The 27,104-nt window shown below is 37.1% G+C and overlaps 1 protein-coding gene across 1 annotated transcript; it reads right to left on the bottom strand.

Annotated features, from left to right (window-relative positions):
- Positions 1-200: 200 nt before the first annotated feature.
- On the bottom strand, positions 201-26,235 carry KAT7 (lysine acetyltransferase 7). Its single transcript, XM_087713621.1, has 15 exons — positions 25,988-26,235; positions 22,875-23,022; positions 21,932-22,108; positions 21,234-21,473; positions 21,037-21,119; positions 20,650-20,739; positions 20,229-20,327; positions 19,451-19,561; positions 14,747-14,938; positions 12,981-13,070; positions 11,803-11,943; positions 9,027-9,120; positions 6,340-6,486; positions 5,457-5,563; positions 201-3,368 (listed from the first exon to the last, which is right to left on the bottom strand). The coding sequence occupies exons 1-15, from the start codon at positions 26,000-26,002 to the stop codon at positions 3,267-3,269; spliced, it is 1,836 nt and encodes a 611-aa protein (XP_087569747.1). The 5' UTR covers positions 26,003-26,235; the 3' UTR covers positions 201-3,266.
- Between the last annotated feature and the right edge of the window lie 869 nt (positions 26,236-27,104).

Raw genomic sequence — 27,104 nt, 5'->3', positions numbered from 1 at the left:
AACAATGAATCTTCCCAAATGGTTTTTCTGTTGGTTCCTCGAGTGCAATGTAGAATATTCAACAGAAGCAGAACAAATTAAAGACTTGACTTAATCCACCCATTACATTGGTTCAAATGGCAAGTAGTGGTCTAGAAAATCTTGCTTAGAGGTCAATTCCCCCCACGTAATCCTTTCAGAATAATACTTGAGAAAAAAAATGAGAGCAGAGAACATGCTTTATTGAGAAGTTGATACACTGATAGCATATTCTAAAATATCCAGGAAAACAGTTTTGCTTCTGTACAAGAACACCCAGCCTCTGTCACAAAAAAGAGCATTACACCCCATTTTTTGCAATAATCTAGAAGCTGAGAACAATTGCCAGACAATGTTCAGAAAAAGAAATCCTGCAGACTGAGGATGGCAATAAAAAGTCAGAACCAAACACAAGAACCAACAAGTAGGAATTCTTATCTAAAAATCCTTGGTGGAGATTGAACAAGTCTATTTATTTTTTTCTCAAGATGGGAGACGAAAGGACAATTCTTAAATAAATATTCAGTTGAAAACAGATTGTATGTCATGCAGGTGTCTACTATTGAAAATTGCATGCTAGGCAGGAGTGAAAGGCATAGCTGTATGGATAACTGTATCTTCAGGATTTTTTCATATGTGTCACCTAACCTTACCATTAAAAGCCACACTCCTACTTTTGTGGAAACTGCAATTAGAGTGCAGAACACACGAGCCCATTTTTCTACAGTCCCCAAACAAATAAAACATGCTGTTTCTTTGCATAGTCCACCATGCCAGGAAGAAAAACAAACCACTGCCTCAGAACAGGAAGCATTCTCAAGATAAAACCCAGGATGTAAAAGACCATACTTCAAGCTGGCTGAGCACCATCATCCGTTAATCTCCACTACGGCTACTTTGATCTGTTGCATGTAAGTGTATTCCCAGGGCCGGGTTACTCTATGTCTCATTTGGAAAAAGGTTCTCATCTCAAATACTAGGATATTACTGCATAATATCATGCACATCTGTGGCCAAAAGATCAGCCAGTAGAGCAACCCAATACAGCACAGAAATAGCAGAAACACAGCCAGCAGCTGAGACATAACTTCACACCAATAATACAGGCAAAAAGGAAAGAAAGCTTATAAAGACTATTGGTAGGCCAATTCTTTATGTATACATTGCCACCTATGTATAACTGGAACTGGCAGATAATAGTGTAGCAGACTAGCCAGTTTTTTCCTCTTTTCCCTTTTGTAATATAGGAAGATCGGGGTTTTAGAAATGGGCAAATTAAAATACTTGTAGCACCTGACTTACAATGGTAAAAAGCTTAATATGGAACTGATGCTGGAGATCTATTATAGTTGTTTTGAAGTTTTATTTTTAATTTGTCACAATTTCAATTAAAACTGATAATTTTAATGTCATAATAAAATGGAGTCATATTATGATAAACCTCCAGGTACCAAACCTTAAAATGAGATTAAAATTTGTCTTTGGATAACCTTGTATAATAGACTTTATTTTCCATTTGTAAAATAATAAAAAAATATTTTAAAAATACCCATAACTATCCACCTACCCTCAGTGACTTCTGAGCTAACTCTCAACATTCATTTATGGAGCAGTATAGCTGAAGCTATCAATCTCCTTACAGAATGCTTGAAAAAAGGATAAGAAAATTATCAGACCAAGGCAGTCTCATTGGCAGGGAAAATCTGCAAATTGACAATGTAGGCCCAAAAAATACAAGCCATCATGAAGACTACATTCAGTCAGCTGCAGCGAATTGCCCTGAGGCCTGGCATTAGCATATCCAGCAGCTTCACAAATTGAATAATAAATCACAAAACTGCCGAATGTATATACCGTAGCTATATACTGCAAAGGAATAATTTGGCAAAAAGAGCAGTGTTCCTCCACCAGCTGATGAAATGTGTTTCTATGTATATTCCTTAGGCTTCAAGCATAGGACCCTTGAAGTAACTAATCCAAAATGATGAGCCATGCCAAATTAGAGAGGCGATGCTATGCCAAGACTCAAATGTTGATCTTGCAATTTTTCCCTACAAAGTTAATTTAATTGGCTCTTGAAATATATTGGCAGTCAGAGTCTATTCAAAAACTGCCATGAGGGTCACTTGTCCAAAATTACAGAGTAAGTGATGGCATCTTGTATTTCCATTCGGCATGCAATCAAGATCAGGTAATGTGACATCTTTCCTGTCTGATATCTCCCCATCGGGGATCTGACTATCCCAGCTACAAAATCCAATTCACAGAGGGCTGACTCATTGCTTCTGATACCCTGTATCCAAAATTATAAAACCATTACTATTCTCAGAAACCAAAGTCAGTTTGGAGCTTCCTTACCCATCAACTCTCTTGGTGGACTGAAGTGGGAAAATATTTTGATGACAATGTTGGAATACACAGGTGCCAAGAACAAGAAAGTTTTAGGTTCTGCAAATAAATGTGAGAGATTTGCACATCCAGAAGCAATTCAGGATTCCAGGAAGCACTGGATCATTTCTTACTTGTACCTTGTCAACATGTGGTGAGGAAATAGTCTCACGGACATACATCTAGACTGTATATACACATGCAGCAGAATGGCAAGGAAATGTAGGGCGAATAGAATAGATTGGAGCATTTCAGAACACAGGCACAAGGATTGCTGGGTTTTTTTTTTAGTGCTCTCTTACCTATTAAAAACATGTGGATAAAAGCTAGTATAGAAATGGACTAATGAGAATGTCTGCCCCTAGCCCCACTAGCTTTACTTTGTTTTTAACAAAGAAATTTAAAATTGATTTTTCTCTGCCCCAATTGGCAAAACGAAGCAATATGATCCTTTCCATCACATTTGCAATTCCACTATATTGCATAGGTGGACTACATCTCAGAGGGCTAAGAAGTTATAAAACTAAAAATGTGAGAAGCAACCCTAGTTTTTGTGCTAGGAACAAGTAACTGATGGAGGAGCAACTAAATCCTACTGCACTTTCTTGAGGTCATGTTAATATTGTCCAGAACTCTCATCTTTTCAATCTTGCCTCATAGACAAGGTGTCTGTTCAAAAATGTTCTATAAAAAGTAAAACACTGCAGAAATATCTGAAAGGGAAGAGCTGGTACCAAGAGCAATCACATGTCCAAGATCTGGAAGGATGTTTCTAGTGCTGGGAAAAGAAAAAGTACCCACAGTGGTGATGATGACAGCACATGAATGGGATGTTCACACTTCTTGGAGAGACTGGTTAATTAAGTGCCTTTGGGTGGGGTCCATTTCAAACAGCTAGGATCCATGATTTTATTGCTGTTGCACCTTTTGGCCTCTTTGGCTATCCATTCATCAATAAGATCCTGAGAAGAGTAAGAGAAAAAGAAAGACAGGTTAAAGGTTTGGTGAAATTTATCTACAGAAGACATAATTATAACTAGTAATGACATAAATTTCAAGCTAAGAGAGCTACTGCCTGTCTCCTTTGGCACAGTGCTCCACCTGAAGTCTGATCAGCACCAACCCTGCAGCTGTTTTGGAAAGCTCTGAAGAAGTAAATGTTGCTTAGAGTCATCTGTAATTAAAGTCGCCTATATGTACAAACAAACACATGCATGGTTTATGTCAGAAGGACAGTTATAGTGCTGCTTTCTTAAATAAAAACCTGTGTAAGTCCAAAAAAAGTTCCCTGATTAATTTTGAAAGAGTCCTATTTTCCAGTATTTTTGTTATAGGTAGAAAATTGATACCACATTATTTCAGATTTACTGTTTTAGAGAGTGAAGCTGTAATAACTTAGTTGAATAAAAAAGAAGAAAATGTACTGAAGGAAAGTTTTAGAAAGCAATGTGTTCATTTGTATTGATTTTGTCATAATTCATTTTTTCCGTTCCCATGGTCACCACAGATTTGGTGAAATGACCATTTTGTTTGTAAGTCAGAATGTCTTAGACCAGAATGACAACAGCTTTGTTTTATTTAATCAAAACCTAAACATTATATATATTTAAGATTTTATAACTCAAGAATTTGTTCTGAACTCTAGAACTGAACTGCTCTCACAGCTTGTTCCACATACAACTTCATTTCTGGTATTTTTCAGACTATAAGATACACCGGACTATTAGATGCACCTAAATTTACAGAAGGAAAACAAGAAAAAAATAGTTTTTAGCCTCCGCCTGTCACATTTTCACCTTCTCAGACTCCCAGAAGAAGTCTGCAGTGCTCCGTACAACTCGTTTTCGCCCAAAACGTTTCTGTTTTTGGCCTGCAGAGTGCTTCTGGGGATTGGGGACGACGCATGGAGGGTTGAGATCCCCAAAAGGGTCTGTTTTTGGCAAAAACTGTTTTTGGCTAAAACAGGTTGTGCGGAGCACTGCAGTGTGTTTCTGGGGGCCAGAAAACGCAACATTCGAGAGGCCAAAAATACCCTTATTCGGCCTATAAGATGCACCTAAATTTTCACGCATTTTTAAGGGGGAGGGGGAGAAGGTGCATTTTATACTCCGAAAAATACAGATACCTAATAATTGTTTTTAAGTTTATCAGGAGAAGCGAAGGTACTTTGGTTGCTATTATTAGACTCTGTGACTCAGAAACCTGAACAATTCTTCCAAATCACCCAGAGCTTGTTACAAAAATAAAACAAGATTGATCTTCTGCTCACTCTTGGTTGAGCCTATGCAGACCAATTAATATTGCAGTCATGAATATAAACAAAAAATATTGAAGAATTAATATTAACAAACACAATGAGATTTTCTTTTAGGATTGCTCTGTACCCATAAAGCTATTAAGAGGAGATAATTCCTTTTTAGGTAAGTTCCAATTTCTCTTGGAATTTGGTCCCCAAATATACCACTCAAAGGTCAAAAGCAATTTCCATCTTAAGAAAGAATATACACCCTGTTCTAAATGAAGCAGAACAGCTTTAGTTAGTACCATCTATATTTCATTTTCTCCATTTGTAGTGTCATGCCTCTCCTATTCATTGTTTTATAATATTATTTCCTAATTTGTATCTGTCTTGTTTTTTTTAAGCAAACACAAGAAATGGAACCAGTACCTATCACAACCATGGAGAGTGAAAACTTTAAGGTATCAAAGGATAAATAGGGACACTATATAAATATTGTTTTCTTCAGCCATCCAAAAATTCTGTAAGTAATTTATTTTGCTTTATATAATGTTTAGCGAAGATGGAATGGAAAGCTCTTCAGCTCTCCAGTACTGGACTCCCAACAATATTCAGACAGCTATGATTCCCAGGAAAACTGAAAAGAGTTCTGCAAAAGATTTCTCAGTTCAGATAATGCATACAGACTCCTGTTTTCCAATGTAGCAAATCTAGGGCAGAAGAGGAAGCCCCCCCTCCCCAAAAAAGAACATACAGTGAGTACCCACAAACTTCCCAAACAAAGATGCAAAACTACAAGGCAAACTCTTACTTGTCTTTTTAGGACCAGGTGTTTGCCTTTCCAGTACTTGAGCATCTGAAGGGCTTGCAGAGTGCTAACAATGTCAACAGGATTGACAGCTGTCTCTTGGCTGATCTCTGGAATAAAGAGATACACAAGTCTATTATTAATGAAACAAATACATGTGATGATCTATCTTAAAAAATGCTGTTTCCTGCCCAGTCACATAAAGACTGGAAGCCAGAAGACGAGTTCCTGTGGCTTTGTAAAAGAACATGTATCATTCACAGAATTTATAATCTCAAAGGTAGACTGAAAGCCTGCCCTTCAGAAGAGATGGAAAAAGACTGAATGTGATTTTCTCCAGTCAAGGATTAACTGCTTTGCTCATCCAGATGAACCACAAAAGCAGAATCAAATGAGTTTAGCAGTTATGAAATACCATGACTTCTCTGGTACTGGAAGACAGAATAGAGATGAATTTTAAGCTTCTATTGTTAGGAGGCATTTCACATGTTTTCCTCCTACAAGAAGAAAAATAGATTGAAGTAACTGGGCTGGAACTGTTTCAAGACATTTGTGTTTTGAAGCATGCATTTATTTATTCTCCATTTAGATTCCAGACTATTTTGGAATTCATAAAAAGTAAGGATAGAGAATGGGGGAGACAGCATCTAGGGTAAAGCAGCAATGAAAAATAAATGAGAGATTATCAGACTTTTTAATCTCTGGACACCTTGACCTATTCCTCAATAGGTTCTTACATTTTATTTATTTTAAAATCTCTCTTTTTTTGCAACGTGGTAAGAAAGACATTCCCGGTAAAAGTAAATTGAGAAAAATTGCTCCATGTGGCCACAGTGAAGTGAGAGTTAGAATTTAAGAAAAGAGAGTGAAGAAAAGTAGAACCCACCTTTGATGGAGATTTCTTTGCCTTGGAAATTATGCAGATAACGGAGAAGAACCTCCTTCCAGTAACTACGGTAGCTGATAAGTCCTAAGTCTGAGAGGGGCCTTTCTGGAGAGCCAACTTTCTCTTCCACTTTGGAGAGTAAATAGCCTGTTTAGAGAGCACACATACAGTTTTGCAAATTGCTCTTAGAGATATTTTTAGACTATTTCCACCAGTTCCATACATGGATTTGTAAACCCATTATTGAAGAGCTCAAATACTTTGTGATGAACAAACTACTCCAAAATTCAAATTTCTTGAATTCAGTGCACAAATGAAATAAAATGCAACTGCACAAGGCAAATTTTAAACTGGTTCAAAACGTAACATTGTCTGGGACAAGTTAGCAACCTCCTATCTGAAAACCCAATTTGCTGTATAGAAATTGCTACCCAATCTATCAAGTTGGGAGTAAATATGGAAGGCTGCATTAGAATATTCATCATGTTATTACTATTATAAAGGCTTGGCAGCAAATTAGAAATCTAATGCACAATCTGTAGCACAATATGGTGTTATATCCCTACTAAAAAGAGGTAAGAATTCTTCTTTGTAAATCTTTTGACACATCAAAATGTTATACTTCAAACAGCTCTGAATCTGATACGATTTGGGATTGATTCAATTTGCCTGACTAGATTTCTTTAAACCATACTTCTCATAGGATCCAAATGTATTAAGATATTGTTGCCAAAATTTCTAAGCAGTAGGTTTAGACCTCCATTATAGGTAGCATTGTATAAGTTCCTATTAGCTAAATTCCTTCTGGGTTATTTATTTATTGCTTTACAAAGTTTAGATAGTTATAGAGAATTCTTCAGCATACAAAAGATATGACCTTTAAAATCTGAGAGCTGTCTCATTTTGTTGTTACAGCAAATAAGTCTAGTCCAGCAATTACTTGTGAGGCTGCTGTCACATTTTCTGGTACTCACCAGGGATGTGCAAAATATTTGAGTGCAGTGTTCTGAGCTGAAAATGGCAGGACAAACTATTAAGTACCTATTAATTCCCATTGGTGCTAATGGGGAAAAAAGTATGAACAAAAAACTCGGGGGAATCTGGTAGTACCTTTCAGATCAACAAGTTGCATTAACAGAAATAAGTATGCAACCAACAGAGAGTAGTTCATAAAAACTTAGGGCTTTCAATGACTATTTATTTATTAGAAAAAGTGCTACAACAGTCCTCCTAATTTTTAGTTACTATAGAGTAACACAACGGCCTTTATAATGTCTTATGTGAGCAACTAGATACCTGTATCTTTTATTTTGGCTCAGTAACTCCGAGCTGTTATTTAAGTAAGCAAAGATCAAGTTTCTCTGCTGAGATCTGATTCAATCTGACATTATTTCCATTTTATCTTACATTTTTTTAAAAATAAAAAATGTCTTTCAAATCTCACTGGATTCTTAGTAGCAGGTAGCAGGGGCTACCACCATTTATTCTCATGTGTTCATAGTGAAAAACAAGGGAACAAGAAACTAGTGGCCAAAGTCCTCAAGCCATTTTGAATTCATGCAACTGATCTGACTCGGCCTTAGAAGCAAAATACAGACTCCTTGTCACGAAAAACCCCTCTTTATTTACCTCTTAGGAATTAATGGCATTCACCTACCAAAAAGTCCAAGCAAGAGTCCTGCAAACAATTAAATGCAGCAACAGATGTTATCAGTTCCTTGCAATAATTGCAAGGCCATGAGCTCCCAGCCAAAAAGCTGCAAATTAAGTTCTGGCAAGCAGTTTTTGATTCACGAAATATAATGAGCAAAATCTTCAGAAATATGAACCATTGTCTCCTACAACAACCACTCCTCTTTCTTTCTATTTATTCCCCAGCCAGGAAGGGGCCATTCAGCAGCCACATGTGCTTTGCTTCCCAAGTCGACTCCTTTTCCTCCGTTTTTCACCTCTCCTAACTGCTCTGCACATACGTGCATCTGGAACAGGCCCCAGCTGTTCTTCTTCCTCACTTATCTCAACCTCCAAAGGCAGCTGCGTCTCCGGTGGTTGGGAAATATTGGACAGCCCTGACTCTATCTCTGCGTCTGACGCATAGCATCCATCAGTCTCTTCCTCAGACTCCAGAACTGGCCCAAGTTCCTCCCCAATCTCCTCATCGTCCGAGTCTGCCACCAGCTCCACTGGCAGCTGGCGAGCCACAACAGCAACAAACATGGAAGGATCAAAGGTTTTAAGTGCAGCATTTTTATTTGGAGTTTGAAACAAAAAAGGGGGAGTATGAGCAGCACTAAGTGGGTTAGGAAAGATGTATTAGAGGAGTCAGTGGACGGTGTAAATGCAGGAGATGGGGAAGGTGGGGAGCTGGCAGGGAAGTCTTAAGCCAGCGATTTGCAGCCTTCCCTGTTGACTTTTTGGAATGCCAGCTGGGAAGATTGCAAACTTAAGTGTCAATGGACTGAAAGAGACCAGATTATGATCACGTGATCGTGGGACTGCTGGGATGGCTGGAACTCCAAGGACCAGTTATAACTCCCCATTCATTCAGCATTGTTATAATTTCAAATGGTTAGTGGACGAATGGTTGTAGGTCAAGCACTGCCTCTGTTTATTATTAGTTGTCACTGGCTAATATTATTATCTATAGCACTGTTAACATATATATATATAGAAGTAAATATACTTACTGAAATCAATAAGCATTTTGCCATAACCCTGCCTCATGTACTGAGGCATTGTCAGGATGCAAGAAACGTTATAGTTGAGAAATGAGTTCTTTTCCTAAAATTGAACAAAGTAGTATTTCAGGCTAATGTTTCATAAGAATTACATAAGCATATAGTTAATAACAGACTGGTTCAAATTTGAGCAAAACAATAAATAAACGAAGATATTCCCAGTGAAGCGAATTTGGTCTGAGAACCCAAGAGCCATTAAGCCTTCACCTGCATTCTGTCTTGGTATGCCAAATAATGTTTTTTGGAATCTCAGCTTATAATAAGAAAAATCAAACTTTTCTTTGTTTGGTTTGAATAACCATTCTCCAAAACACCCTTATTTTCAGAAGGTTCTAGAATTCTGAGTATCCAGTTTGCAGCGTGCAAAAACTATTTTTCCCCTTTTGGAAAGCCCTTTAACTGATTGATGAGAATAAGACTGATCAAGTGCTGTGCCAGCAGAAACAAAGTCTTAGGTGCTGCAGAACGTCAGCGATTTCCTTCTCCAGCACATGGATAAATACACCTGGAAACATCTACCTACCTATTTACTCTCTCTCTCTCTCTCCCTACCTACCTATTTCTCTATCTCTATATTTCTCTCCCTCTCTCTATCCCTTTACCTACCTACCTACCTACCTAATTACTCTTTCTCTCCCTACCTACCGTATTTCTCTATCTTTCTATTTCTCTCTCTCTATCCCTTTCCCTACTTACCTACACTCTCTCCCTACGTACCTACTGTATTTCTCTATCTTTCTCTATTTCTCTCTCCCTCTCTCCCTTTATCTATCTATCTACCTAACTACTCTCTCTCCCTACCTACCTACTGTATTTCTCTTTCTCTCTCTATCCCTCTACCTACCTACCTACCTACACACATTCTCTCCCGACCTACTGTATTTCTCTATCTCTATATATATTTCTCTCTCTCTATCCCTTTATCTACCTACTTACCTACCTAACTACTCTCTCACTCTCTCCCGACCTACCTACTGTATTTCTCTCTTTCTCTCCCTCTATATCCTGCTATCTACCTACCTACTTTTTTAAAAAAAATCGCCTCTTCAAAACCTTGGTATGTCTTATACTCTGGTGCATTTTATACTCCAAAAAATATGGTAATCTAATGGATTTATAGATTGGTAAAGTTCTAGATCTTTCAAGGAAGCTCAGAAAATAGCCAGACATTATTAGTTTAGAAAATAGCTTTGTGCTTGCAATAGGAGTTTCTTGCCACATAAACAAGAATTAAAAGCTGATCAATTAACAGTTAATAGCCGAAACTGACATTTGTAGCAAAAAGGAGTTTAAATGTGTGCTTGTATATGGAACTGAAAGCAACATGTGCATTAAAAAAATTAAGTGTGTTATTAAATTATATATATACAGTAATATATTTTAAGTGTGTTATTTTTATATAAATATATTTAATAACACTTACATTTTTAATGCACATGTTGCTTTCAATTCTATATACAAGTACACATATAAACTTTAATGTGCATTAAAAAAATTACATATGAAATCACACAAACCCAAAAGCTACTTTTTCCTGGATTTTTCTTTGGATATCATGATGCCTAAACTAGAATGTGAAAACCTAGCAGATTTGTTTCCAAATCTGAAATTTCTGAAGTATTGCCTAATTACTGTATATTTTCGCTGATATGTTAAAAAGGTCAGACACAGAACAAACTAGGCAGTTTAAAAAGAGGCAAAACTCAAGCAATTAACATGCAAAGGAATAAAGAAGTTTGATTAGTTTTCAAAAATAACCAAAGAATCTAATGAAGAAGAAACTATTGATAGTATTGAATGGATAACTTTTCACGGGGTAAATATATGTATATTAATATTTGGGTGTTGCTCCATATTTTCTATTTGAGACAGTGGATGATTTTGTATTCTTTTACATTATTTTTATTACCTTGTTTTCAGCATTAGTAGTAGTAGGCAGGCAAACAATAAATAGATATAAATGAAGAGAAACTACATCCTTTATAATTCAGCAGTTTTTCATCCCATTTGTAATAAACTTTAAAAACATACTAAAGAAAATTTAATCAACATATTCAATGTTGTCTAAATAAATTACTTTTCCATTTTATATAAATATACTTTCATAAGCAAACCATGTTACACATACAGATATTCCTTGATTTACCACCGTTTAACTACAGTTGTAAATTCAAAGTTACAAAGCTCAAAAAGTGACTTATGACCCTTCCTCAAAATTACAACCGTCACACGACACACACATATACTCCAGTCATGTGACTGACTGCAATTTGGGTATTTGACAATTGACTCACATATACAACAGTCACATGATCATGGTGTGCAACTTTCCCAGCCAGCTTCCGACAAGCAAAGTCAATTGATAAAATGTAAAATGGTCATAAAGTCAGGTCCGGTGACATGATAATTCAATGGCCACATCCTGAGCAATTGAAATGCTGGCCCCAATTGTAGTCATAAATCAAGGACTACCTGTAACAAAATTTTTGATGTAATAAAAGTGACTATACATTGGAAAAATTATATACTTCCCTCCCCCTTAATAGTCTGGAAATTTCCTAGCTTGAGCAAAATCCTACCTTTAGCAAAGTCCTATCTTTAGCAAGTACTCTACCACTAAGCCTCTTTGGGCTAGGGCAATGTAGGCATCATCATCATCACACTGTTTTGATGCACAAAAGCCCTGCTGGTGGATTAGATCCAATGTACAGTCATTATTACTGACCTTGGAAAAATAGCCTATTAGGTGGCATCCTGTGTTATCAGCTTCTGTCATGACATAGAAAAGAAATGGTTCGACATCATAATACAAAGTCTTATGGTCCAAGAAGAGCTTTGCCAGGAGGCACAAGTTTTGGCAATATATCTGGAAAAAATCAGAAAGAGAATCAAGATATTAATACAAGACTGATTAGCAGGAGGCAATCTACCCTCCCAGTACTTATGACAAGGTAGTCCATAAAACATGAACAAAAAAAAATCTATGGATAACCAATAGGTAGAACTTTCTTAGTGTTTCAAAGATTGTTGCAGACCAAACAATAGTAAGTCAAAATCAACCCACCCACCCCACAAAAAATTGGTTACTACTTGGTGAGCAGCAGTTTCGAATATCTATTGTCCCAGGATTGTGTTGTTCACAGTAGAGAGAAGCTGCACAGCCTTGAAAAAAGATGTATGTGATTTAAGGATTTGCTCGGGTATTATTTGAGTGTCCCCAAAGGCACAAAAGTTACTTTTTGGCTTTGAAACAATAAACAAAAACATGAACCTATATCTTCAACGAATTGGTACAATCCAGGACTGCCATCACCTTCTCTGCATATCTAATTCTGATCCAAGCCTTTATAAGCAGCAACATGGAGTGACTACGGAGATTCTTAGTCATTGGGGTCCTGGTTGTCCCAAAAGTGCTTTTTCAAAAGGCAACTGGGTTTTCTTGTTTTTTGTTCTCATCCGAGAAGCTTCTTCATCTCTGACTGGATAGTAGGGAATGGAAGAATTTATATTCCTTACAGACAACTGGTCATTTGGAAGAAGGATCAAAGAGGCCATCTATGTCAAAACTGAACAGCCCTCTCTCAACAGAGGGGGATGGATACAACATCATCCATCTCCAGTCTATAACACAGCTGTCTGTGAAGAATATAATCTTCCATTCCCCACCATCCAGTCAGAGCTGAAGAATCTTCTTGGTTGAGAAACAAAATGACTTCAAAGAAAAACAACTAGGCCCAGTTACTTCTTGAAAAAGCACTTTTGGGATAAGCATGAAGTGAGATGTTTCAGGGTGATTAGCAACAGCGATGAAAAATTTCTAGCAAAACCACCTGTATGATTTACAAATGGATTACATATACAAGCTCTCTTCCTTCCCGAAAGCCACTCTATTAACACAGTTACCTTGTTCTTTTTCCCATCTACTTCAAATACTGAGATTGAACCTTTGCGGTAAATTTCATCCCCTGGAGGATGCTTCCAGACACATTTTGCCTATGAAGAGTGATAAACAAGCATTACTGTCATAATTGGTTTTCAAATATACCACTGAACAGGAAAGATAATTGCTTCGGATTCAGAAGCAGTAAGTCATATTCTATTCAGAAAACAAAATGAACCTGATGTTTAGTATAGGCTATTGACCAATGAGCTCTGATTAAGAATAGGTAAACTGTTTAAAGGTATTTTATCATATGAAACTAATTAAAAGAAAGCATGCATAGCTACAACTATGTAAACAATATTACATTACATGTAATAAATATAAAAGGTATATTTACATTAATATCTCTAATAATAATAGTAAATTTCAATTTTTCACTAGACAATAATCCAGACTTTTTTAGGTTCTGTTCATTCTACAGAAGGCTTTTAATTTATATTACATGGGCCTTATGAAAAACGTTTCCTCCCTTCCTTTTAATCAGACGAAACATGTCTGCTAAAAATTTTCCATCACAATAAAACTCATTTTAATATGAGCAGATCATTGTAACAGTGTGTATTACATATATTTATTTATTTGTTTGTTTATTTATTTATTTATAGGCAAATAATACTCTCTGTGCTCCACATGAAATAAATTATATGAATTACTATGCCTGGCTCAGAATGGGCAGAATTAGATAAAGGAAATTACAGAGATCTATAATATTTGGATTGTAATAATTGATCTTGAAAGACCAAGCTAGAGACAGATTGTCATGAAGAAAATCTATATGTCAACACCAACTTCATTACACATAATCAATCAATGACTGCATCTGACTTTAAGGTGATGGAAAACAGCCTATAAGCTTATATAACTCAACAAGTGATTTGGCCTCCTTCTCCTTTGTCATAAACATTACACATTCTATCCCAGCTATGACTGACAGCCAAAGCAACCATTGCCATCTATATTGGAAGTCGAATGTGAAGCTGTTTGGAAAAAAGCGTTGTTTGCTAAAGCAATAAGGTGGTCACAATTAAGCACTGGAAAAAAAGAGGTCGAAGGCCCAAACTAGATTCTCTGCTGCTGGAGATGATTATTCAAGATGGGGTCATGGCAGCATTCTTCAGAACCGATTTCTCTGCAGCATTTCCCATTTTTTCTCAGAAAATTGACAGGGAAATACAAACTGCATTTTTACAAGATTAAATTTCCAAAGCAGTAGAAGGCAAGAGCATATTCCTTACCATATGCAAAATTATGTTTAGATAGAAAAAACATAGATTTAGAAGAAATATATAATAAACCATGATTAAAATAACACCTTCCTGAAATTAGAGCATATCAGCAGAGCAAAAAGTAGCTGTAAATGCAAGAGGAACTAGGGTTAAAGCTACCAGATTTGGGCTGCAAAAAACAGGCTCATCAGTGAGCAGAATTGCTATTGTTTGTTTTAAACTCATTTTTTTTTAATGTACATTAATATACATATTTACATTACACATTAATACCAATAAAACAATGCAAAAAGTATTAATGATTTTAAAAACTGCATTGCTTTTTACATTGTCTTAATCTGGGCTATCCATGTGCTTTTCTGTTTTCCCTTATTTTAGATTTTTTAATTTTAATTTTGTATACTGTAATTTTGTATACTGTCCAGACTATATTGGCTGCATATAACAAATTTGAATAAAGAAACTATTTTCCATTGTATATCCTTAAGTTAAAAACTTACCATATGTCTGCGAAGTATTGTCTGACTCTTCATATATTTGAGGCAGAATTCACACATATAGAGTCGCCCAAGCCGGGCATACTCCTCTGGATAGGGAGAATGGTACCATGTGTCCAGTTCATAGCGGCCAAAAGCAATGGTTTTGATCATGTTACTACCTTCAGTGATTTGGCCCTGAAGTCGCAACTTTTCCTATTCACAGAAATAATGATTCATTTATTGAAGAGGAAAATGGAGAAAATTATTTAAGGCACTATAAAACCTTACAATACCGTGTTTTCCTGAAAATAAGACAGAGTCTTATTTTCTTTTGATCCTCGAAATAAGGGCTTGGCCTTATTTTCGGGGAGGTCTTATTATTTTTCAGGTGCAGGAGGCAGCAAACCCACCAGCCCCACCCTTTATGTCCCACCACCTGCTTGCCTGTGGCCACAATGACCAAGTTCTCCTTCCGCCCTGGCCTTCTCCTGCCCTGTTTGCTGGCTGCCAAACAGCTGACTATGCTGCTCTGGCCTCGCGGGGGGGGGGGGGGGGAGGCTCTTCCTGGCAGAACGAACACACAAACACACACACACACACACACCTCACAAACACCTTCCTCCTCCAAGACAGCCACACCTCTTCATTAACTTGCTATCCAGCTCCATTCTCTGCTCCACGTGCAGGCCAAGAAAAGTAGTCTGTGTGACTATGGTAAAAAAAAATACCAGAAAATAACTTCCAACTTCTCGCAAAATAAAAAATCTTGCGAAGTTGGAAGTAGTCCCACAAAGTACTTTTCTTGTCATGCACATGGCAGTGGAGAATGGAGCAGGAAAGCAGGTTAGTGGAGGGGGGTAGGGTTAGGGATCTCTCTCTCTCTCGCACGCACACACACACACATACATACACACACACATACATACACACACACCATCCTTTTCTTGGGAGCTCTGCACAGATGCAGAGAAGGCTTCGGATAGAGCATTTGGGGATGTGTGTCTGCACTGATACCAAGGAAAGAACGATTGCCAGGAAAAGGGGGAGGGGATTTTGCCTCTTATCCTGTTCTGAGTCTGTGCGAGCTTCAGAACAGGGTAAGAGGAAGAAAAATCTCCCCTTCCCATTTTCAAGCGGTTTGCAAAAATGCCCCACTCTGAGCCTTCATTGCTGCAATCTTGGAATACGCTGCAGGCTTGGAATGGGGTGTTTTTGCAAACCACTTGAAAACAGGGAGGGGGGATTTTGTCTCTTATCCTCTTTTCAGTCTGTGCTGACCTTCAGAACAGGGTGAGAGGCAGGAATATCCTCCTCCACATTTTCAAGCAAAACCCCCCATTTTGAGCCTTCAATGTGAATATGCAGGTGAGAAGTGACCTCCTGTAGGCATGGAAATCACTTGGGACATCAAAAAAAGCCCTGTGAGGAGACACCACTGCTGAAGTGTAGGAAATCTCCCCCCACCACCTGCAGATCGTTCTTTCAAAGAGGAGTTTCACCTGGACGAAGAGGTGGCTGAAGGCGGCGTTTGTGTTTGTGTCTCCTTCATCCTGGTGAAACTCCTCTTTGAAAGGGCGATCTGCAGGTGGTGGGGGTGGGTGGAAGATTTTCTGCACGGCAGCAGCAGCGTCTCCTTGCAGGGCTTTTCCGATGTCCCACGTGTATTGATTTCCATGCCTTCCTTTCCTGTTCCATGGATGGTACTGCCTGCTGTGACTGTCACCATTAGGTAAGGAGTCATGAGGCATGTGGGTTGTGTTGCTTGGCCTCCAGCTTCTTTTGCAGCCGCAATTGGGTGCAAAAGCGATTGGCACTTGCTGGAGGCAGAGGCCTGAGCAGCACCCACGAATCAGCTGTTTTGTGAATGGAGCGCCTCAGCTGATCCGATTAAGGGGCTGAGAAGCCCTGAGGTGACTGGGGAAGGGAAGGGCTGCCTCCTGTTCTGGCTAAACCCACCCCTTCACTAGAGCTTATTTTCGGGGGAGGGCTTATATTTTTGCCCACCCCAAAAATCTGGCATGGCCTTATTTTCAGGACATGTCTTATTTTCAGGGAAACAGGATAGATTTTAAAAGAAAAAAAAGTTTCAGTTCACATTGAATGCAACCTCAGAAAAGCCATAGTATGATACTTTTTAAGTTACGGCTTATTTTACATTGCCAATAGTATACAAATTTCCTGTTTACTAATTAACAGAAAAGTGAACTCAAAAGGATTCTCCATCTGGTAAAGTATGCATTTCATCATTGCCACAACTTGCTCCAGTAAATTTCCATCTAATTGAAATTAGCAGGATTGAAGTAATACAATACTAACAACACATTCCTATCAAACAAAAACAAAATTGTTCAAGTCCCATCAAATTCACTAATTATTTCCAAGAAAATAGGAATAAGACTATAGCCAAAATTAGATTGCCTCCAAAATTAATATTTGCAAATTTTGTATTAAAATGTCTGCTGACAGAATTATAACCCTTGTTTTCCTTCCCCATCCTATGGAAAGCTTTGCTCCTGAATCACCTGGCATGCTGCTTAAATTATTTACCAAATTAATCATAACTTGCTGGTTTCACACGACATACTAAGCCTTACATTTTATCTAGGTTCACAAACTTTGCAAAACCAAAAAGAACTAAAATATATTTGGGCTCAAAGTTACATGATTATTATTAAAGTTAACAAATTGCTTTAAGTTAAATATGGTATGCAAGTTTGCAGATCGGCAGAATGTATAAACCCACCACATGTATATTAAACACAGAAGAAAATATTTAATTGCAGAAACAGCCACAGTAATTAAAAAACAGAGTAGCAAAATTTTGGATCAAGTTTCTGACATTATCAATACACAATGAAAGCAGGATATTATGCCAATTTTCCTAGGCTTCACTGATCATATGCGGTTAAATATAAGAAGCAAATACTATGTGAATGATTTTGCGCTATTGGGGACTCATTAGATGTAGGTTGCCTGATGTTATTCTATAGAGTTCAAACCTTCTCCTGGGCTATATACAATCTAGTAGTTTTAGGAGATATCCAGATCCTACCATTCAGTAGTTGCAGGTTCATTGTATGCAAGTATTGTAAAACTGACAAACAAAATAGGAAATACTGCACAACTGCTTTTCGTTTCAAAGTTGTCACAATTTCTCTTTCCTTATGAAGAAAATATATTCCCAATGTACTTCCAGATAATATTGAAAAAATAGGAAGACAATGCCTCTGGTTGGCAAGGTGGCGTAATATCTAGTCTTTCTCCTTTTCTCCAAAAGTAGGAAATAAATCAATTACAGATAATTATAGTTTTTTACTACAACAATAGTTAACCTGAACAACTGTGCAGCTCTGTTTGCAATTAGCCATTAGAGACAAGAAATCTAGAAGGTCAAAAACCTTGCTCAAGGCCTAAACAAAGAGGCTTATGCAGTGGATTCTGTTTTTCTGATTAACAGTGGTATGAAGCTACTCTGCACATCTCTCAATACCAAAGCCTTTGTTTCTAAACGGATTGGCGTCAATCCTTCTATCAGGCTCATAAAATGTCAAATTTAGTATTCTGATTTTGAAGACAACTCTCTTAAGGACACTGTACATCAGAGATGCTTTTGCTGGAATCAGGGCACGGTTTTTTTTTTAAAAAGGTACTTCTTTGCCCTTTAAAGATTACATAGGTGTAAAGAGCAGAGGGGAAAAAATCCATAAAAACATTTTAAACAATTCTCAAGAAAAAAAATGCCACATCTGAAAATAAACCAAAACTGATGGGTTTATTTCAGCTCAGAGTTGTCTTTCCCTGACAGTTTATCTATGCAAGAAAAATGAATCAATTTATATTTCAGAAAGCTAGAGGGTTTTAAAAAAAATCAGTAGTAAATACAATTTGGGATCATCAAGGAGAGCAATTTTGAACTAATTACATCATAAGCACTTTTTTTTCAGATCAATGAATTTGATATGTAAATTAGATATGGAGCAAATTATAAAATGCCCTCACTGAGGAATAAACAATACAGAGTTGAATGGCTGGACGAGTTGTTCTATTTTGCTAAGGTCTTAACATCTTATTTTACTTCATTTATTGCTTTGTACTCTTTTGTTGGCTTTATTTACTGACTACACTTTTAAGTCATTATATTTAGTATATGCCTTCAGTTAATGTGTATATTATTAATATATTAATCTAAAAATGTCACCAGAAAATCAAGTCTCACTGGCAAAAATGTTATCTAGATAGGCCAATCATTTATTATAGCCATCAAGTCAGAAACGTTCTGCTATATGAAGTGATTCACTGAAGCACTCATCAGCTCTTAATGTTTTTTCTACTGCATTTTTAATTTGAATTAGCTATAACCTTATAAATTATGATTATATATTTTTAAATAGCCAAAAAGATAAGTAGTGAAATATCCTGAGAGTAATATGAAGTTATTTAATTACATTGAATGTAGTAAACTTTAAAACACATTCTAAATTATTTAGATCCTATACTTGTCTACTTTTGGTGTGTACCCCCAATATATACTAGGCCAGGACCAACCTTCAAAACATTATGAGCTCTGCTATGAAGTGTGCAATGAACCTTTTAGCTTTGCTTCCTTCCATCAGTTTAGTTTGATTCTATCCATTTACAGCAAACTTGCATGCATTGCAGTGAACTAAGTATAACTGGCTTTTTCACAGCTGGGATATGAAATGGAATGAGCTCAGCCCTACTTACAAGATCTTCAGAAGCTCTTGCTTGCGCTCGTCGGAATAGTTCTAGGTCATACTCACTGGTCAGATTCTCTAAAAGGGGCTCTCTCGTGTTGCCATAGATTTGTCTATGCTCCTGAAGCAACAACAGAAGAAATATCTCATAAACACAAAGAAAAAATGTCTCCTGCATTTGGGGAAGCAACTCCTGATAGCCACCTCCTATTTGTTTAGGGTGGGCATAGATGGATAAACAGTTGAAGAAAAAGTCTAAAAATTCCTTTCAGTGGTATCACTATATTCCGTTACTTTTAGAGAACTGAAAGACTTTTATGAAAGATCTCGATGTTGAAAAATATAAATTAATTCAAATGTGCTTAAAATAAAATTCAACTGCTTGGATAATGTAAAAAAAACAAGGAATATTGACACATGTGGTTAGTTGAAAAAAAAGACTATTTCAACCCTACTCACTCCTTTTCCTGTTCTCTAGAAAGACGTGCAATAATTGCAATGCTAGAATTCACACATGGATTCCAAACAATAGGATTAACACAACTCAATGTTCCATAGATCCATTTCCATTGTTATCTATCTCATAACTTGTTTCAAACAAAATAATAATTCTTTGCGAATCCATGGCATGAAAGCTATTGATTCAGATGCCTTATGTTTTAACTCTAATTTTCCTGTCTTAATATACACTGCTTAAGCACAGTAAAAACACATTTGGAAGACCAAACTAAAAAGGATGTCTTAACACATGGCTTATTTTCTAAGGAAAATAAATGAGGTTTTTATACCATGTATTTTTCCTTTTGCTCCTTAGTTAAGCTTGCATTCCTCTTCTTTCTCATCTCTGCAACTTTCTCCTTATATCTCAATTGTCTTTCAGTTGGTGCCTTGTAGGGAGTAGGAAATAAAATATTTGATTGGGAGACAGACAGACAGACAGATGAGTATCTGGCTTTGGCAATATTCCATGGGTTCTCCAGTATTTCATGAATTTGCTTTATGCATCCCTCCCTCTGTTTAGAATCATCTTTAGCTTTTTATAATGCACGACTGCATCAAATTATGAGCTGATTATTCATATGAGCATAGTTGTTATATGTGCAATGTGACAATTCTTTAAAAAAAAGTGAATAATTTGAATAAATCCCTAGTGGGGTTCTTTAAGCCAGGACAGACTTGAATTATATATATAAAATTAGTAGAAATTACCTGATGCCTGGTAGCATGTCTATTGTTGTCATCCTGTCGATGAGAAAGCATCCGGTCTTCCACTTGTTTGTCTCGGCTTTGAGCTCTCACCTTGAAATCCAGAAAAATGTTATATATAAATCTCCTTCATACATCATGTAATTTAAAGGAATATGAATCTGCCACAGTATGGATTTTGAATCTAGAAACTGCTGGAACTGTTTCCATGGGACCACCAAACCTCAAGTGATGGTTAAAATAAGCCATATCTTGGTACAATGTATAAAACAGACTATCTTCCAGAAGTTGAAATTTGCAAAGATGTGTTAAAGCATATGAATCTGTCCTGTTACAATTATGACTTTCCACCTGTTTTTCTTCATTACATACATCCTGAGAATAAGTTACCTTGCATTCATCCGCTGAAAGATTATGATACAGAGGGCATCCAGATATAGAAAAATGTCGCTCATGTTTTCCTGTCAGATGTCCTGTTGAAAGCCAAAGAAGTATAGTTTACGGCTTATTAATAAGAATATATAGGAAGCTTGAACAACGGAATATCCTAATAATTAAAATTCAGATCAGAAATCATTCCACTGTACCTAATGAATTGCAGCCAGGGGTGGGACATTTCATGTTAAAATTATAGCTTTCGTGGAAACGTCGTCTTTTGGGACGATGGGATAAATCACTCCCTGAATCTTTCATGGACATATCCTTGGCAATACTTTCATCATGTGACATATTGGGACTAGAGATATCAATATCAGACTCTGAAGAAGGAGCATTCCCAGTTGGAGTGCGGGGTGGGGACTCATCATGGTCAGCTGCATTTTTTGTGTCTGTTGAGAAGGGAGAAAATTAGGACAGTGTACAAAGACGTTGCCAAATTAGAAAATATACAAAGAATAAATGCTTCCTGGGTAATTTCTGTGTCAGCACTACACAAAAGACGGAACATAGTATCAGAAAAATATTGTTTCTTTCATAGCTGGTGACTGAGAATAATCTGGGGATAACCAAGAAAATTAGTCAACCAAAACTGCGGTAATCAAAAGTAATAGACACACACACATTGAGGGTGGGGTTATAGTCTCTATCCCTTTCACACATAATGTGAGATCAAGTAATAGCCAGGATGTTAAAACCATCTTAGCAAAGATATTACTTTTTAATCTAGTACTATGGAAAAATTCTACAAAGGAAGTTGAGCAAATACTAGTTTAAGAATCAATTCTCCATCTTCCCATATGATAACATTTATTAGGTGCGTCCTCAACAACCATTCACATGTACAAACCTCTGTCAGAAAAATCAACCACTTGCTCTGTTTCGGAACCAGATGAACGTGTTTGTCGCAGAGGATATTTCTTTGGAGTTACAGGAGTAGGTTGCTGCTGACTGCGGGTTATTCTTCGAGTAGAATAAACAGGCTCTTCTACTGCAAATGATGGTGGATTGCGAACTGGACTGGAATCTATGAAGGATCAAAAGGCATTGTTAAAGAAGAAAGTAGCATCTCATTTTAAGAAACATCATTGCAGAGCCCACATTACGTGTCAACCGTATTCCTTGTGGTTCTTACTCTAGTAGTCCAAAATGGTTGTTCTTTTAGGAACTATAAAATGGACAAGTTTTACACAATTTTTCTTGCATTACTGCATATGTAAATTAAATTTAAAGGAAAGTGTAAATCACAAACAGTTCAGAATGTAAATCTTCAGTTCATAATAGTATTGGAATACAAGAGCCTGGACTACAGAGTATAAATAGTATACAGTTCCTTATTGTGCTATATTAGTTTGCCTAAATGCTTCTTTATCTAAATCTATATCTGTTCCAAAATATATTTATGTGCATGGTTTTGATGACCTAGATTTTCCTTTCCTAAAATGTTGATAACCAATATTAGGTTTAAATAAAGAATCAAAAATGGTGCAAAGATGGTATGATACAGAGGATGTTCTGTTATATACTTACTTTCTTTTTCTCCCCAAGGAACAGAGTTTGAAACAATTCATATATGCATTGCCAAAGGATGAGTGGGAGCAAAACCAGAAGATGGTTAATTGTATTTTCATCTTTATGTTCATGAAGAATAAGTGGATATTCATTGGCATATGATACAATTCCTCCCATTTAGACAAAGCTTAGGAGAAAACATCTAATCATTGCAAGCATCCTTTCTCCCAAAGTAGAACTTTAAGACCCAAAATGAAGAATTTAAAAAGATCTAGATATACCTTGAGAACTCTGGCTGAGCCTAGCAGAAGAACGTGTCACACGGGCAGACTGGCGTAATGTACCATCGCTTTCTGAACTGTCTGTATGCTCTGGGTCTGTAGAGAAATCTGAGTCTTCTGTGCCATCTGAACTGCTTCCTGCATTTCTCTGAAAATCCAACATTTAGTTTTTAATTGGGAACCACCCATATTTGGTTGAAACATGAATAGCTATATACATTTTTAAATAAATAAATAAACAGCACATAAGACTTTCATCTGCATTAAAATAATACTTTAATGCAGATATGTTCCTCAATTTTTTTGGGGGGGGGGATTATTCTGTGAGTCAGCTTTTGACTCCTATGATTGCCTGGATCAATTCCTGCAGTATTCTTGGCATATTTTTTAGAAATGGTTTGCCACTGACTCCTTCCCAGGGAGAGAGAGACTGGTTGAAGGTCACTCAGTTGATGTGCGTAAAGTGATAAAGTAAATATTTAATAAAATATTAAACCAAATGGGGCCTTCTTCAAAAATTAGTATGCAGTGTTAAATTTAAATGTAAAATATTGCTCCTGTTCCTAAGAGACATTTAGTTCTGACTAAACCTTCAGTGAATTTCAGAATTCCCTCTTCATCCTCTTATAGTAAACCATCCATTTAACTATGAAAGACTATAATGATATATCACAAAGGAAGTCCTAAGTCAATTTGTCATAGTTCCTCCTAATTTAGACTGGCAGGTCATACAAGCCATCTTATTAAGGGAAACACCAATGTACTCTAAGTAGCCCATGATTAAAATAAATAAATAATCGCCCATATTCTTATAATGAAATCACAGTAAAACATGAAATTAATGGAAAAGGGGTAACTATCAAAAGTAGTGGCCCGAAATATTTATTTATTTCCCTATTTGTATGATTTTTTTTGTCCTGCCTTGATTACTTTATAAGTGACTTAGGGCCATGAACATACCTAAAACGTTTTCCTCCTCTTTTCTATTTTCTCCACAATAACTTTAATTTTAAGCTCTATGAGACAAGTCCTAGTACCTTATAATGTACTAAAAATAAATTAAATGAAAATAAAGCAAATCAAGGTTCGATGTAATCACCAATCACAAACACCCAAGTCAGAATTCCCATCCTGACCCCAATGTCTGGAGGAAAAGACCTATTTTCACAGCCTTTCCAAAGGCTAAGAGGTCATCTGAATCTTGTGGTAATATAGGTATATGTGAAGCTAATCCATTTGACACCACTTGGCACCATGACAGAAAAGGCATGCTTCCTGAGATTCATCAGGAAGATATTCTGAAAGTACCAGGTATATGCCCATTCTGTCAGATCTGGTAGGGTACACAGAACCACTGGAGACAGACCCACAAATAACCCAATCCATGCCATCAAGAGCTTTAGATATCTACTAGCACTCTGAATTGTTTGGGAGACAATGGATTACACATAGCAGGAATGCTATATGGTGTATCTTGTGTCCCAAACTGCATGTGCCGCTACATTCTAAACAAGCTGTAGCATACCCCAATGCACTTCAAAGGGAGCCCCATTTAGAGTACATTGTTATAATCAACTTTTCCAAAAGCCCAGGCCTAATTCTTTTCTTTTGCAGTAATACAAAACATTCCCTGCTATAAATAAGCATTTTAATAACCAAGGCAGTTATGCAACAGCACACTTTCCTGTATTCACAAACTTAGTGTAATCATAGTACACTAAGCAAAAAACAACAACTATGTCATATATCACACTATGTCATACTTCATGGTTTACAATCAGTGACTGAGTTCCTACAATAAATAAAGAAAATTTTTTTTTATTAAGTTCAGTGCACTGTGTTAACAATCAGGTACCATCAATATGTATTTATTCTAATACCTGACCATAGTGACAGGAAAACATGCTGAATATTTGTACCTACTGCTGAGTTTTGAAAGGATCACAATATATCAGAGGGAAGAAAGGGTTACACTGATGCATCTATGGGCAGGTGTAATAGGTAATCTTATGGCCCCTGTTTTTTTTAACTTCCATCAGCCTTTTGAATGATTTTTGTAAGGAATTATCATCTCCCAAATCTAGTTTTGACATAATTACCATACACACAATTCAAGTAAGCTACAGAGAATACATTACTTTTCACTCATTTGATATTACATCGTCACTATAAAGGTAGAAGATTCTAGTATATATCTAAAATCTCTATAACTATGAATTATATCTTCACAGACCTGGCACAGCTAGCTATATTTTTACAAAAAAATTAAGTCACTATAAATTTGCTAGCCTTAAATTACGGTATCATAACGTTCGTTCTTGTAGGAATAACTGCCAAAATAAGCCCCTATTTAATTTGCCTGCTCTTCAGTAGAAAAGAACTAGAAATAGATTTGTTACAAAAACCATGTTTTAAAACTCATTAAAAATGTTTGGCATGTTAAAAATGCTGTTCTATTATAAACAGATTTAACTTACAGGCAGACTCAACTGAGTTCTAGCAAATACAGAAATATAATTGTAATGATTCAAAAAACAGCCCATTGCCCATTTAATCCCGTCTACCATACTTGGATTCATTTCTACCATATTCCCTCGCCTGCAATCGTTACCAATGTGAGGGTTGGACTTTTGTATCACTCTTTCCCAATGAGAAACTGAGAAACAGTAGAGGGGTGGGATTTCAGGGACGCCGATTCAGAATCCCAGCCAATGAATGCCGCCCTCAACATCCACTCCTAAAGCACCCAGCCAAGAATGGATACAGAAGAACCGGAGGAGGCGGGGGGAAAGAGGAAAAACGCGCCAGTAGAAAATGATAATGTGATCAACCAATGATGGTTCAGACGCGAGCCAATTAGGAATGAAAGGAGGTGGGCTACAATAGTCATCGAACGGGTGGAGGGAAACAAATAACCGTTGAAGAGGTTGCGCTTGACTGATGGCGAAGGTGGCCATTGAAGATGCGGCGAGAGGCAGGACTAGCCAATCGTATCGCGAGATGAAACGGGCTTGAAGGCCTACGTTTTTAACTGGTTTTCGAGCCCAACGGTCTTAAGCAGATTAAAAAGGAAAAGGAGGAAAAGGAGGTCGGTTCGATCTACACTTGCTCACCTTTCTGCGCGACATCCTTAATGGAGGCGGCGGCGGCGGCGGCAGCGAAGGTGGCTGCGCCCCTGCCGCCGCGCTGGCTACGGATGAATCCGTGGTGACTGGCGTGTCTCCGGTTCTCCAGCGCTAAACGCGCCGTCTTATTTTCCCTTTGCTGTAAGATGTTGCCGTTCAGACGACTCCCTTCACTCTTCCGCCGGGACCCACGACGGGGATACACACACCCCCGTCTTGCCTGTCACGTGACGCAGGGAACTCTCACCTCACGCCAATGGCCTTCCGCCATCTTAGAATCGGGTCGAGCGCCTCGAGTCAGTAAAGTGTAATGGCCATTTTCACTGTGGGCTACAGCCCTATCTCCGAATAGACAATACGGCCATTTTTTGTTTGGGCAACTGATCGTCCTCAATTGGAATCGCTGGTGCAGTGTGGCTGCTGCCGTAAAGTGTTTCTCATTGACGTCTTGATCCACCATCTTTGTTTTGGAACTTGGCGGGCTTTTGTAATCAAAGAGGCGTTCTGTAAGTGAGCGAAAGAGAGAGAGAGAATCGCAATGTACCGGCTTATACCGAAAGACTACGTTATTTTCTTAATTAATAGGAAAAATCGTTCCGTTACAGAAAAATCAAATCATTTATGAACCTAAGTTACCTTTTCACAGTATTGCAAGTCAAATCAATTAAGAACAATCTATTTCTGATTAGAAAGATAGCCTTGACTAGCTGAATAACATTAGGTTGGTTTTTTTAAAGATAAATATTTAAACAATTGCCAGTGGCGTTGGCTTCTCTGAAAGAGCATTGTTTTTAGCTTGCTTTTAAGAAATCCATCATTTATTATGGTAGGTTCTGGAGTATATCTGAATAAAAGCAATGGATAAAAGTAACCCACTCCCCGAAGGTTTTTGTTGTTTTGAAGGTTAATAAATGTATGGCATCTTCCAAGTATCATCTAACAATATCATCTGTGCATTTGGTACTTATTAAGAAGCCAATTTAACAAAAATCTTGCTATGTTCAGTGATATTTATTTCCAGATAAGAAATCACCCAATGTATACAGACTAAAGAAGACTCAGCTATACTTTTAGTATATATTTTTAATTAACACTCATGGAAGCT

This window comes from Thamnophis sirtalis, unplaced genomic scaffold, assembly GCF_051295495.1.
Source record: "Thamnophis sirtalis isolate CommonGarterSnake01/CBP01778 unplaced genomic scaffold, rThaSir2_p1.2 scaffold_4, whole genome shotgun sequence".
NCBI lineage: Eukaryota > Metazoa > Chordata > Lepidosauria > Squamata > Natricidae > Thamnophis > Thamnophis sirtalis.
This window is presented reverse-complemented; position numbering and strand designations above follow the sequence as displayed.